At 37.4% G+C, this 15569-nt stretch overlaps 1 protein-coding gene across 1 annotated transcript in view; it reads right to left on the minus strand.

Moving 5' to 3' along the window:
• The window catches only part of TBCK (TBC1 domain containing kinase), a 118824-nt gene that overhangs the window by 16766 nt on the left and 86489 nt on the right, over positions 1–15569 (minus strand). The window contains exon 25 of the mRNA XM_075500682.1: positions 4147–4322. Coding sequence (XP_075356797.1) covers positions 4147–4322 — 176 coding nt within the window. The remainder of the gene's footprint in view (positions 1–4146; positions 4323–15569) is intronic.

A 15569-nucleotide genomic window follows, 5' to 3' on the forward strand; every position in this document is an offset into this window, starting at 1 on the left:
TCCTAGACAATGAGCATTATGTATATTATCTGCAGTCCCACTAACAGAGAGCGTGTATTGGGGATTGAAAAGCAAACAACACACGAGTGCCAGCAACTCTGAAATATAGTTAGTTGTGCTTCACTTTCAAAGGATGACCATTCAATGAGATTTTATGAACAAATTTTGAATGTGAAAGTCTCTTCAATAAAAATTAAGTTGGACCACTACTACCTAGCTTTTTATGAATTTGACAAACGTCTGAATTACTTTCATAGACTGTACGCACATGCCTGGAACATTCCCCTTCCCCAACAGTAAACAAGAACAGCTTTGAAGAGATGGGAAACAGTGAAGTTCTGCAAAAATATACACAATGTCAAATATCCAGATTAGTCACCCTTTATTACCGTACTTGCAGAAAGCTAGTTTAATTTATAATTAAATCCAAAAATCCCGTTTAATAAAGGAGCTGCCTTAAATGGAGGTTAGATTTAATTGACTTCGGTTAATATTAGCATTCATTTCTCATGATTTATGTAACAGTTTCAGCTTTATGATCATCATTGTTATAGTGTGGGAAAAAACATGGCTATATAAAAACATTTGAAAGAACAAAAGATGATCACGTACCATTCATTAATGTTGTCAGTTTGTTTCTATTTTGAAGGGGAAAATTACGACACCCCTCCTTCACTAATCTGTGCCAACCCCCTTTCCCCAACACCATTTATAACATCACTCTCATTGCTACTAACCAGGGTAGAAGTTCTGAAATGATCATCATTTAGACAGAAAATGACTTTGGACGGATTTAGTTGCTCACACTTATGCCACTGAGTACGCTTAACTGCGCAGAGAAACTTGACCTAATCTTTTGAAAAAGAAACACATTTGATACCAATGTTAGTACCAAACTAGATAGATCCAAATGGTATCTGCTGTTATTCACATTCTTCCTAATCTTAAGTGACCATCTTAAGCATTCCAGCACTAAGACAATTAACCAAAAGGCCAAAATTTTGTGCTACAGACTGAGACACCATAAGTATGTAGCTATAACTTTCATAACAGGAATGGAAGGCTGCCAGTATTTCTGCTAACATGCTTAATGAAATGAGCCTTAGACGAATTGCTGGCCAACAGAGGCACTGCTTTGAGTATATTACCTTTTCATTAGAAAGTCTTCTGTTACAAAGCTGTCTATTGGGAAAAAGGGTTAGTAGCTCTTGGCCTTGCAACATAAGCTTCATTACAAAAGAATGTCTTACCTTTCAAGTGCATCCTAGTATGAAATATGAAGCATGTTTGATACTTGTTGAAAGTCCTCTCATGCTTTTTTCAAATTACATTGAAAGCAAAGGGAGAGTGAAGTTTAGCATGACAGGCATAGACGATGAGGAAGACTAACAACAAAAGATAAGAAGTGATCATATTTTTGAAACACCTCACAGTGGTCTGTCCCATTTTAAAAACACACGCCACAGTAACAAACAGACTGCCTGATCCTATTGTATGGTTTGTTGAAATTTTGTGACAAACAAAAAGACTGTTTCTGTACTGCGAGAATGAACAGGACACCAAACACAGTATTCCTATGGTTTCCCATGTATATTCAGAACTGCTGACAGTTTAATAGCTTTCTATGTACCATATGTTTTCTTCTACAACTGACATACAAACCAATTTATTCAAGGGGTAATTTTACTACCTACCAGGCTGCCTTTTTAATAATGACATTCCCTACCTCCTAATACCAGGAAGATTTAAGTTCACCCATTATTTAAAGGACAGGACATTTTAGTCTACCATAAACTCCAACCAGACCGAAACAGCAGCAGCAGTGATTACAGTGCACTGTTCAAGCTATGGAGATTTTCTCTCTCCAGCATGCCTCCTCATTCAAGAAATATAAATGGAAAGTCTGATTAAAATTTTGTAATATGAAAGACAGCCTCATAAAACCACTTACTTCATAGCAGTCAAATTATTTTAAAATAATTGAAATTTTGAATCCACTCTGCTAGAGTAGAATAGGATTAGTACAACAGTAGAGTAGAACCTATTATCAAGCTATTAGGAAAGCTATAGAAACATTTAACCAAACACCTTCCCTTTGATCCTGATTGTAATATAAATAAATCCATTACTGTACACAGATAATAGCCTTTCAGTGCAATGATTGTAGTATAGGCATTTTATATTACTTCCCTCCTTCTGCATTCTCCTTGGTTTCTAGGAAGTAGCTTACATAATTAATAACAGAATGATGCATGTAGAAATAGAAACATTATTTAACTCGGTAATATCAAAGCTTTCTATGCAGTAACAAAAACCTTTAATAGTTTTTAATTCCAGGGACTTCTCTTTTAAACTGGAGTCTAAAAAGCATCATCTCTTGATGAAGAAATTATCTCTCAGAAAATAGCCTGCATTTTTACTGTTTTCTGAATAAAGAGGACCACATTTTCAGCAATCTAGATCCAGGAATAAAAAAGCCAATGGAGTCCAGAAAATAAAGAGTCAAACTACTAAGACACATGAATCTCTAGTTAATTGGAATCCTTAACTGATGCATGAAATTAATACAGGCAAGCAAAAGAAAAATTACTTTTTTGGTGTTCTTTTGACCATTCTGTTTTATCTACACAGCAGATCACATTACAGGTTTGAGTTTGGCATACAATAAAATTATAATTCCTTGAAAATAACAGTTTTAATTTAGAATAGACCAATTATACTATTCTGTTTACTATGTAAATAATAAATTTACCTCTACATACTAAAAATAATACTTATTTTTCTACTTCACCATACTTTGTCATAAATATTGCTAAATATTTAACAGAGAAAAATGTTAGTGGCAGTGTTTTTCTGCATATAAAATTACCTTTAAAGTGGTATTTTAACAAACTAGATGAAAAAAAGAGATTGAAACATTATGTATTTAAATTTTTACTACATATTTTAGCCCAAATACTGGCATTGATCCACCATTCACTTAATTGTCTAGAATTTACACTTTTCTAATACGCATGCAGTATGTTAGTAGCATTTGTTAGACACTGGAAGATCTTTTCTAATGCTAAAGATGTTGGGAGCCTGTTGAATCTCTATCATTGGAGATCTTTAAGAGCAAGCCAGACATACGTAAAAGGAATGACCCTCCTTTCTAAAAGTAAAAGGTGAACTAAAAATCATGATTCTTTTGTTATTTTTCTACTGAGTATTGTTTGCCCATTAAGAATGATACCTTGTGACACAGCAAGCTAAGAGTACTTCTACTGCAAAAACAACTATCTACATCACCTTTGCTATTATGAAAGGAGCAATACTTAAAAAAAATGATACAAACCAATAACAAGTATATTCCCAAATACTCGGTATAATGTTAAGAGTTACCTCTAATAAAATCTTGTCTTTATTCCCACTTTTAGATGGATGTTGGTGAAGATGTGTGTTCCTGGCAAAACACATCTGTAAGAAGGACTCCCCTTTCCAAAACCCAAACAAACCCAGCCCTGTAACTACACTACTACAGAAAAACAATTAAAAAAATACTCCACATGCAAAGAACTATGTCTTTGAAAACGAACAAATAAGTAAGGTGTAGACAGGGTAGCAACCCTGAGAAAAATATAGCTTCAAGATACCTTTAAGACTTTTCTGATTATAAGCTAACTAGAAGACATAAATTAGGGCAGCTGTATGGCTGCATTACCCGACAGTAGCAAGAAGGCACTCAATAGGAATTGAATTTCCACTGAGGGATTGGCAAAGCACATGAGCTATTGACTCTTCTCTATCTCCCCTTCCACTTAATTGGAAAGCCTCACACTCTTCCAAAATATTGGCTATATTAAATAGGGAAGGTCTGCTGACAACACCTGTCATAAAAAAAGTAGCATTAAAGCACTTGTGCTACTGGTACAAAGTGGTTTCACTAGACCCACAGCTGAAAATGGGAAGACAAAAATACATTTGTCCTCTTCTCTGCAAACCAGGCCTCTCCATGACAAAAAAAATATGCCTTCGGTCCTTCCACTGTACCTCTACCACATCCCTTTCCATTATTTACCATTCTAACATCTCACTGCCTGCAGACACTGAGGAAGTAATTGATACAAGCATGATATGGCAAAGCTGGCACTCAGATTTGAAGGATACTCTTCGCTGTTACGAATGTCCACCACCAGCAGCTTTGGCTTGCTAGACTTTGTTTTCTTTACAGGTGTTTTGGAATGGCTAGGTCCTGTCAACTCACACAAATCAATCAGATCTTCTGCTGAAATTCGTGGTGACACCTCTGCCTTCAGGTCATCCAACTTGATGGAATCCCTAGACTTTAAAAGAAGAAAATTAATATTAGAGGTGATAGAATTAGAGACATGGTGTTCTTTGAAACTTCTACTTATTTGACAACCTCAAAGTGTAACAACCCAGTTAGACAGAAACAGATGTTTTCCTTATAACTCTGAACTAGTCCAAGTTAAACTATCCATACAGAAAAGCTCCAGAGCACTGTGCCAAATGCCTATCTGCCAATTATAGCCCTATTTTCTGTTGAAGGTGTTAAAAAATAAAATTGTTTGACAATATGTGCAAACTAATTTAGTTTGTGATTTGTTAATGAATTATTCACTGTGGCTGAGGGGGTCACAAAACTCACAGAACATTTCTAAGCATCAGAAATTAAGTAAATTGACTAAGAAGCTCTCTCTGAAAGGAGAGGCTTGAAAGGCCTCATGCTTGGAGTGGGAAAGAAGGGTAGCAATTGGAGACTTGGCACAGAAACTGCAGGGATGCCTCTGTAAGATACAGAGCTATCTAAGCCCCAGGTATTAGCCCAGCCCAAAGACTAGGCACAAATCAGCACACCAGAAATGTAAGAAATAGTCCTGTGTTATAACTCAGAAAATTTGTTCCTTAGTTTTGGAGAACAGGGGAATTGGGGGACAGCACAGATGATGACACAACACACACAATCACACACCTGGTAGTACTCAAGCAACTAGATAGATAATACTTAAATTGTTTTTCATAAGAGAGCCTTCATTGTGAATTATCTCAGAAATATTCCTAAGCGCTTGCATTTCTTCACTTTACATTCTTAAAAGCTCATGCATATCTAAATTAAGGAAAAAAAATATTAACCCTCCTTATTTTTGTGAATAACAGAGAATGCACAAATCCTGTATTTTCATTAATTACCAACACATACAAATCTATGAACTGCAGCAGAAAAAATAAAATATAGTCACCATAAGACAGTGCGAAATGTTTTAAGCCACGTCTCCACCTTCCTTCAGAGATTGTTTTACACTGCTGAAACTTTTAAGTGCCATTACAACTACACTTTCACCCAAAAGAATTACCTTGACTCACTCAAAATAAAGCATGAGGGAAACCTCCAGCTTGTTCAAGAGGGTCAAACTTAGATTCTTTACAAGCAATAGGCAAAAAGATCTGCAGCATGCCCTAGACTTTTGTCTTTGAGAACACCGGGTTTGCAAAACCTATTTGAAGATCTAAAAGTTAAAGGACTGCTACAGTCACTTTTCCTGTTATCACATATGCAAACATGAGACTTTTTTCTTTAATCTCTCGGCTACCCTGGTGGAACTTCCAGAACTATATCTGCACTAAAAGGTCCTCATATCACTTCAATTAAATGTTGAAAGTGCTTATTTTTAAAAAGTCTTTCATATACTACGTAATTAAAAATACATTAGCATGGACCATGGTGTTAAGGAGTTATAGTCTTATGCAGCAAGAACTTTTTTTTTCTGTTGGCGCCATTGCCTCAATCTGAAAAATCACAGGTAAATTTTAAAGCAACTTGTTTTCATTATGCTTTAATCCAGCAGATACAGAGTTAACAGGTTGGTTACATATGTAAAAAACCCAAAAAACATTATGGAACTCAACTTACTCCAGGAGTTATGTACATCAAAGATAAACTTACAGAGTTTAGTAATCTTACAACAGAACGGGTTTGTCTTGTGCAACCATTGTGCTCCTGTTGAGCAGGAGGTCAAATAGAGGCAAAAGTTAGTTATAACTAAGTCCACAGCTGTCTCTAGTGAGTTATTCTGGCTTGTCAGGAGACAAGAACAAACAGAATAACTAGTATTTGTTACAGGGAGCACCTTCTGAAAGATCTTCAGACTGTTTTGATGTCTTATTCTTGAGGAAGATGACCTATATTAATGAAATAGCCAACAATTTCATCATGAAATTTGCTTGTGCACTCACTCTGCAGCTGTTCAGAACATGAGCACAGACATACAGAGATGGACTACAGAAAGTGGAAAAAGAAAGAACAAATAAAACGTTACCATGTATTACTTTTGAGAATGAGTCTACATACTGCAGTCACTTTTGAGAATGAGCCTATACAGTCCAGTCAAAATATAGGTATTTCTAAGAGTATCACAGTAGCAAATTTTCTGCTTTGAAAAAATATTCCATTTCTGTCATCTTGTTTTACATTGCAGCGATCATATCGATTCAAGACACTATGTGCTTATAGCCCATGAAAAAAATTCAACGGAACAGGAAGGAAATGGAGGTATTACTCATTAGTATTAGCCCAACTGACTGTTGTTAGCTCTAGCTGTTGTTTTGGTTTCTAAACATACTAGTTTCTCATTTAATCTGAGGACTATTCCAAGTTTAGAGAACATGCTAGAGAGAACAGAGAGGTATATACATATTTTCCTGAGTTATGTCTCAGAAAAAGGCCTTCTTAGTCCTTCTGCAGTTAGAAATACCTTCGCTGTAAAGCAGGTTATCAAAAAGCACTCAAAATTACAAACAAAAGCAGTAATTGTACTTCAGAGAATATATTAGCCCACCACACTGCCTTTTCCATTGTATATGATAGTATTCAAAACAAAAGAACTTACATATTGCTAGTCTCAGCAGGTAATTTCCTCCCAAGTTCAGAATAATAGAGATCACAATGCTTTATAATCAGAAAAATGCTTGATTTTCTGGACAATGTATTATTTGTTTCAACAGAATAGCCAATAGTCAAGGGAGACCTGTTTCCATAAAAATAACAGTGTGACAGAGGACATGGCCACCTCCCAGTTGAGTAGCTGGATTTCCCCAAGAGGAGTCCAAGGAAATTAATTGCACCAAAGAGGAGGAGGAACAACAACAACAACAAAGTCAAACTCTTCTGACAAACTTCAGACTTGCCAAATGAATTCAGCAGTCCATGTCTAGGGGATTCACAGCAGACACAAGTTTGCAATATCCAAGAAAGGCAGTAACGTAGAAAGAGCAGTGATTACATAAATACATATTTGGCTGAGACAGCTTAATTTGCCTGATGACTAAAACTGGCAGACATCACTACACTCTCCTCAGGCAACAGCTGCTCCCTCAGGAGAACGTTTGCAGAGCAACACTGCGGAGGGAAGGGAAGCAAGTCCGCTACAAAAAGAGTTCAATCCTTGAAGCAGGGTCAGACAATTACAGGTGACAATAAACACTCAGGTAGCAAAGTCAGGCATTATGAATGTGGACCATGCCAGTGAAGCTGGCTGAGATGACCTGAATTAAGTCTTCTGGAGAAACAGTTACATTATGATGGACTCCAATTACACAACCGCTTCCTACTTTTATTTATACAATTCTTGTCTAATTCAGCAGATGGGATGAATGCCGCAGGAAAGAATAAAAGTTTAAGAGGAAAGCAACAAGCCTACAGCAGAAAACAAACCAGTCAAAATTCACCTACGCTAATATAAAAACATTTTCTCCTTATCTAAAAGTATAAAGCCGCAAGAAGTGCTCCACAGGTAGACACTATCTGTCCTGTGAATAGGTTTTAATAACCAGGACAAGCGTTTTTTTCCTTTATCTGGGTTGAAAATAAGGAGAAACACATTCAACTGTGAATTTTACCACCATCTTTGCTTTGACCTAGTATGTCCAGATCTGCCCAAATGGTATATTTAGTGATACAATATCTCTATATAGGCTTTGAACAAAGCTGCAGCCTAAAGCTCCTCAACAGACTTGCGGGAAATAGAATTGCTGAATCAATTTTTTCTTTCAACAACTGTTTTATCAGACTAATTTATTCCCTTCAAATCGCAAAGTGAAATATGTGCATGCACTTATAAGATCATCTTTCCCAATTACACTTAAAAATTTGACTTTATCTGCTCTATCTGTTAACAACTATATTTCACGTCAGACATTTTCTCACAGGAATTTTCTAATGAACTGTCAGTCAGCACAAGCTAAACATGGCTAACACCAAACTGTCAATCCTTCTACCCAGTCCTCCCCACAGCTTCTCTTCATACAGCCATCCTGCTATGGATACCTGTAGTTTGGCACGGGACTTGAGGTCAGACAGCTCTTGAGCTGTCATGGCCCCTGAGCACCCAAATCTTGCAGATTCTTCTGAACCAGTAACACCTTTCCTATTCCTCTCCACAACAGTGTTCCAGCTGTTGTCTACCACCTCAGTGACTCTCTCTTTGCCTCAGCCCGGCCAACTAAGAGGAGATGCATGAGATGCAGGCAGACATTTTAGACAGGAGGCTTAACATTTGTCCTGATTGCTGGCTTCAATTCCCTGTTTAGGCTTTATTATGTCATTGCAGGCATTGGTTTCCAGCTGTGAAGAACCAGAAGGAACAGTAGATGAAGGGAGAGGGCCCACTTTAAACCAAATCCTTTGAGTAAGGTTAGCTGCTCTCAGAAAAAGTTTATGGCACTGATAGTCTCTTCGTAATTATTTACGAATATCCAACAAATTGTGAACGGGCAGTAGTATCCAACTGAGATTTTGATTCCAACTGAATTAAGTTGCAGGTAGTCACATCTCAGGACAGCTGCTTACAATATCTTGTTGAATTTGTCATCTGCAATTTTTTGTTTATTTTAAACAATGAAGGGAGCGCAAGGATTATCCCACACATCTAAATTCCCATGCTAGTAATACTTATTACCCTATGGAGGGGTACAAGCAGAACAATTAAAAAAAAATAGTCAGGATAACCACTGGGAAAAGCTTAAGTCCAAATAGTATATGACATACATAAGATGCTTGTTTCTTACCTTCAATTATCCTTCTGCTGTGATCTATTCATTCTTTTCCAAGGCAGACATAGTACATAATTTCTAAAAAAATCCAACCCCTTAACTCTTTCTTAAAAAAAGACAAAAGCTCTACTTTAAGCACAGTGCCAGAGGGTAGTTAAAAGTCCAGTTACACACTTGTGTAACGCTCCAACAGTTTAGTCAATATACTCATGGTTTTAGAGGTAATGTAAGAAATTGTATACTGACTACAGCACTGAAATTGAGAACTGTGTTCCTATACAGAGATGAACTGCCTGTCGTTACTTAGAAAAGGTAAGAAAGATACACACACGTACACACAAGTCTACACGTGCTAAGCTACTGAGCCTACTACTTAAGTTGCTTCGCCTGTTTTCCTGCAAAGAAGAGAGACTTATTTTAGCATATCCTAACTTCAAGCATGAATCTTACTTTAGACTAGTTCGCTATAAGAACTTGTTCATCAGGGAAGACTCCTTAATCACCAGGCTGGTAATAGGAAAAAGAGTACTTAAGCTGAAGTCTGAGGTCTGCTTGCCTCCCAGAAGTTTCTCTGACAACACCCTAAATTCTTTACTTTCAAAGTACTTACTCTTCTCACCCCATTAATTTTCAAATAGGCCTGGGAATTGTTAAGCCATATGCATTTACTGCTCTTAATAAGAAGAAATAGGCATTAAGAATTTATTTTTTTTTTTAATATTAGGAATTAAAGCTGCTTAAGCACTCTCAAATTAGAAGTCAAGCTTCAGAAAGATTAAAGCACTCCAGAACATGAGGTTGGCACAATCATAGCTCCTATCTATTTTTCCATTAGCCTGTAATCTCTTACAGGCATTTCGTCCTGGCTATTAAATGAAGATATACTTTTTTTTTTTTTTTTTTTTGAGAAAATAAGCAAGTATCTTTAGTTCTGCTGAACCTGAACTTAACAGTCCCATCTGATAAACACAGGAGCTATAAAGCAACTTTTTATCCATGGAAAGGATAACTTTATCTGAGTAGAAGCAGGGTTTCCCCTCTTTTGTCTTTGAAGTTGGCAAAACTTATTGCAGCAAATTTAATACAGAAGGAACTTCAGTCTGAAAGTCAGTATAATTAAAATCTGGGGCTCAAGTAAAATAATCTATTCAAAGTATCAAAGTCCTTCATAAAGAAACATGTTTCATGGAAGACGTCATTCCATATTTTCGGAACATAATGTTTTGTTTCTGAAATCAATATACGCATGTATATCTAGGAATAAGATAACAAAAACATTTTAAAACCAGCTTAGAAGATAATGGTTTTAAAAGAGTTCTGAAGAATTGATCAGACAGCGAAAGAGACAAAAGCAGGTTCACACAGAAACCACAAACCGATGCAACTCCGAATCAAGGGTCACACTAGTTTGTAGCAAAGACGTTGCTGTTTGTGCTTGTTTTTACTTTAAATAACCATAACGGAAGAAAGCTAATGTATTTTTACAATGAATTCTACCTAACTATAATACTCAATGTCATGGTGCCATCATATAAGGTTTGGGATAAATATCTTTATATAGAGTAGCCCTATTTTATACTGATTAAAATACAGCAGTCAGATGAAAACAACTGGTAGAAAAGAAGAACAAGAATAAGCAAGAACAGGACACTACAGGGCAGATTTGTAGGCAAAGCCACTGCTATCACGCTTTTATCAAAACAGCGGTTTTCATGACAGGCAGAGTCAGTTTTCAGGAAGTGTCTGAGAACAAGACCAAATACGAACACTGGATTTCAGCTGCATCACCTAAAAGGATTTTATGACTGAAACCAATCATTACCAGTGTGTTTGTACTTAGTAGTTTCCATGCAAATGTTTTTGTTTATGTCCTTCATAATTAAGTAGATGAAGGCAGTACTTAATCCCCTCGGAACATTGTCCTTCGCATCTCTATTTTTGGTGGGGTGTTTTTGTTTGTTTGTTTTTAAACAAATAGAATGACTCCCATTGCTCCCTTGAATTCTGATGGCCTGATAAGCAAAAAGTGCTTAACTCCTGTACCACCTGAGATAGAATGATGCTTAAATCCACTGTTTCTGACAGAAAGAGGCCTATACAGGCAGGGAAGTAGTCTAATGATCATAAGTAAATAAAAAGTAATACATGTCTTGAGACACTCCTTAATCCCCCTCCCCTCTCCTCCCCCCTGCCATTTTTTATGACCATTATTAGCAAAGGGTCATACAAAAAGCCTTCAGTGTTTTTTGATGTTCAATCAGGACTACTTACAAAGGAGGAGCAGCCAAACTTCCAGATTTTAGCAACTGTTTTCTGAAATTCTTCAAACACTTGAGAGCCACTGTTCTCTACGCAACCTTTCTAGCAAACTCATTCTTACACTTCAGATTCAGTCCTCCCTTGCCATATGCATTCTGCTTCTCATATTTCCAAGTCAAGACATTGGTGCCTACCTTCTCGATGCTCCCTATCTCCCTCTACTTCCTATTTCTTAAGTTTGCTCCATTTCATTTTGCAAGTACCTTTTGCAAGCTGTACTCTTCCACCCCCTCCACCACCCTGACTCCCTCACAAAGGTCCCTGCTCCAGAACCCACATGTTGAGGAGTGCGCAAACAGCAACTTTTAGCCAATTCTGATTCATAAACATCCTCCAAATGTCTTCATACACCATTGTAGGCACTCTAAACAAACGTGAGCGAGCTCTGCTTGCCGAAGGAGCTCATTATGAAGGAAACCTTTCTCTCTTTCTCCCTGGAATAACATAATTGAGTGAATAAACTGAGTCAGCAGAGCAGAAAGACAAGTTATTCCCTGCATGCAGCTAGGCAGACATCCTGCAAAGTCTCATCAGTTATTACCTCTGATATGATAAAACAGGTAAACAATTCTCGCCACTGCAGAGAAGCATTTTAAAACACAAAGCTGAGCCATAAGCTAGTCGTGCCTGAAAATACCCACAAGATGCTTTAGCATGAAATAAAACTTGAAGTAAAAGCAGCAGCAAGAATGATCTTGCAAGCTTTCCCGGCTTTTTTTTCCTCTTGATACATGCTCTCTCCTTGACAGGAAATTGTATTACCTTGCTTTGAGAAAAAAATATTACAGAATCTTAAGAATACAAACTGTCAGAGATTCCCTCGCCATCTTTAAAAACAAAACCAACAGGAATTTAATATCACATCTCAATGCAAACTGCAACTGGAAGAGGAGTTTCCCTCACAATGTGATCAGGTATGTCACTTGGTGTCAGAGACCTTGGATTTAGACAACCCATCTTTTTTCAGGATTCAGCTGTAGTTGCTTTTTATCCATGATTCCTGTTTTCTGAACTGGCATTAACAATGGCAGCACAGCTGTGGGACATTTTCAGTTATTTACCACTGTAAAGCCTGCCAAAGAGCAAAACATACTGTTAAGGCTCTGCCTTACCTGGTGACTACTAAGAGGAGTGCTGAATTTGAGTAATTGTCAAAAAGTTTGAAAATACGGTTAGCCAGACAGTTACCCTGTAAACTGTATGTGCTTTTCACGTCAATCTCCTTGGATTTCTGTACCACCCTGCTCATTTGAGAAACCTGGGCCCAAGCTTTGGCAAGATATATGTAAGTCATCATTTTAGCATCAACGGAAACATTTATGCTCATCAACCTAAAATGCGTGCATTCACGTTTGGAGCATGGGCTCTGTGACTAACTTTTGCTGCAGGTTCAACTTTGCAATCAGTATGCACTCTTTCTTCTAGTTATGCTGTCACACATATTTGAAAATCAGACTTTCCACTGGTAACAATGGCAGATGAGAAAATATATATACATAGCTGTAACAATTTTACTAGTAGATTAAGACGATGTTGACATGATCACATAGGCCACCAGCCAGTTTGTACTAGGCTATCAACTGCAAGAACGCAGCAACAGCACCAGGCAAGAGAGCTGCATTCAGGAAAGTCTTTTTCATCCTCTCACTGCACTTCCTAATAAAATTAGATCATAATGACACCGCATCCTGACTCAACTGAGAAAACACACAGCACTTAGCCTGGCCTGAGGTGCATTAAGAAAGGGATGCGACAGAATCCTGGATTCAAGGTTAACCTAAGGCGGGCTCCTATGGCGATCTATACAGAGAAAAAGAATAGGGTAGGACAGAGGACTGGGGAGTAGAGGGAAAAAAACACCTTAGGCCTTTGACAGAAATAAGTATCTCTGACATAATACACCCCCTCCTCATGTCATAAAAATTCATTTTTATTACATTTTCTCAATAGCACTGTTACACAGCACTGTGCTCTAAGACATAACTTTCACAGCAGCAATATATGGCATACACAGGAGTTAGTGCATGCTGGAATTAGAGTTGCTGTGAGTGGCAGGAGGTAGTTATGTCTGTGCACCTGAGTGTATTTGTGTGTGAGATAAACTACTAAGATCCTTGAATTTACTTCTCCAAAACCTGACTTCAAAAATTTCTCCCAAACTCCATTGCCTTCTAATGCTACAAGCACACACAGAAAAAATGTAATACCAAGTGGGCCATTTCTCTCTGCAGTATCTAATTGTGCTTATCAGAAGCTGAATAAAGCACTAAGCTTTTTAGATCTGAGTTATTCTGCGTGTTACTTCTCTCCTAAAGCAAATTCACACACACACTGCACGGCTTTTTCATTTTCCTTTTTTTAGATGCAGGCTGCTATTTTTTTTTTAATAAAATATGGATTATTTAACAAAGTTTGAAATAAAACTGTCACCAGGAAACCACACCAAGTATTTATATTGGTTGCCAAAAAGACGTATTTCCACTATAGTCCTCCCTCTCAAAGAGGACCAGAGTCAGTGGTAAAATGCATGAAAACAAAGTTAACAACTGTGTCTTCAGCCAGCCAGCCAGCTTGCAATTCAGGACCACTACAGCCTGAAATTTGGCTCTCCTTAGGAGCTCGCGAGCTGATCTCCTTATGTATTTCTCAGGGGAAAATTCTAAAGCATCCCTCACAAAATGTTAACGTTACATCATATTGTCAGCAACCCAATAAATAACTGCCAGCGAAATTATTAAAACACTGAGGTGTGTAACTATTTCCTAACATTCTCCATGCACTGTATGTGCCTTAAAAAAAAAAAAGGAAGTGTTTGAAAAATAGCTTACTGGTACTACTCTTCAGTGAGACCAAGCAAATTCCTCCTTGCTAAAACTTGGTTATAACAGAGGGCTTTGCTCCAGCTGTACTTGTGGAAAGAAACATTTACATATCTTGTAAACGGCTCATTTCTCAATAACTTCCACACCTTAAAGGATGGTGACGATAGCTGCCATATTCCTTATTCTGCCACACAGTGGCTATGGCTTATGATTTTTTAAAGTAAATTTCTTTTTGCCAGTAATATGGCAAAACTGGGAAAAAAAAAAAAAAAAAAGAGAGAAAAATCAAACTCCTAATATTTAATTGATCAAAGCCTATAAAACCCAGAATCTGTTTTTAAAACAACTTCCAAATCAGGAAAAAAAAAAATTAAAAAGAACATTCCCACAAGATGCAGAGAGAGAGAGAACTGGCTACATTTTTTTTTTTTAATTAATTTTACAGGTATAATTACCCCCTCCCCCCCAGCACATTTGTTAATCAGTCATGGAATCCCAATTGTGGGAGGTCAAAAAGGTCAAATACACCCAGCTTTCAACTTCAAAGTGGGTATAATCGCAAAGACTTCTGAGGAAGGACTAGATGGACAATCAGTGAATTCCGAACCTGAGCCTAAGGCTGCAGCAGAGAGTGCTCTGCCTGCTCCGACTGCCCCATTTACATTCACAGCAGACAAACATGTCCCAGGGAGACTCAGAAACCAAGTCTGTACAAAATATGTTTACAATCCTTAAATATAATCTAAGTGAGTGTCTAACAAACTATTAAAGTCTCATATAAATAATACTTAGATTATTATAAACATACTCCTTTAATTCTTCCTCAACTAAGAAAAAACACAGCACATTTGTTCCAATGAGTTTACATTCAATTAAAATAATTGCTATTTATATTACAAGTTAAAAAACCACCACAACATTCATTAGAGACTCTTAAATTAATATTTAACATCAGTTATTTCCTAAGCCTTATATTTCTTGTTTTATCCACTTTGTAATTGATTTAATGCCTTATCTTCTATCAGAAAAAGTCCTAAAACAGAAGACAATACATTCATATTTTTAAAACCAAGCAGAGTCGCTTGGTTTTTCGCACCTTGAATACTGTGTTCAGTTTTGGGCCCCTCAGTACAAGAAAGACATTGAGGTGCTGAAGCGTGTCCAGAGAAGGGCAACGAAGCTGGTGAAGGGTCTAAAGCAGAAGTCCGATGAGGAGCGGCTGAGGGAACTGGGGTTGTTTAGCCTGGAGAAAAGGAGGCTGAGGGGAGACCTTATTGCTCTCTACAACTACCTGAAAGGAGGTTGTAGAGAGGTGGGGGTCGGTCTCTTCTCCCAGGTAACAAGTGATAGGACGAGAGGAAATGGCCTCAAGTTGCGCCA

Source organism: Mycteria americana, chromosome 4, assembly GCF_035582795.1.
Source record: "Mycteria americana isolate JAX WOST 10 ecotype Jacksonville Zoo and Gardens chromosome 4, USCA_MyAme_1.0, whole genome shotgun sequence".
Classification (NCBI taxonomy): domain Eukaryota; kingdom Metazoa; phylum Chordata; class Aves; order Ciconiiformes; family Ciconiidae; genus Mycteria; species Mycteria americana.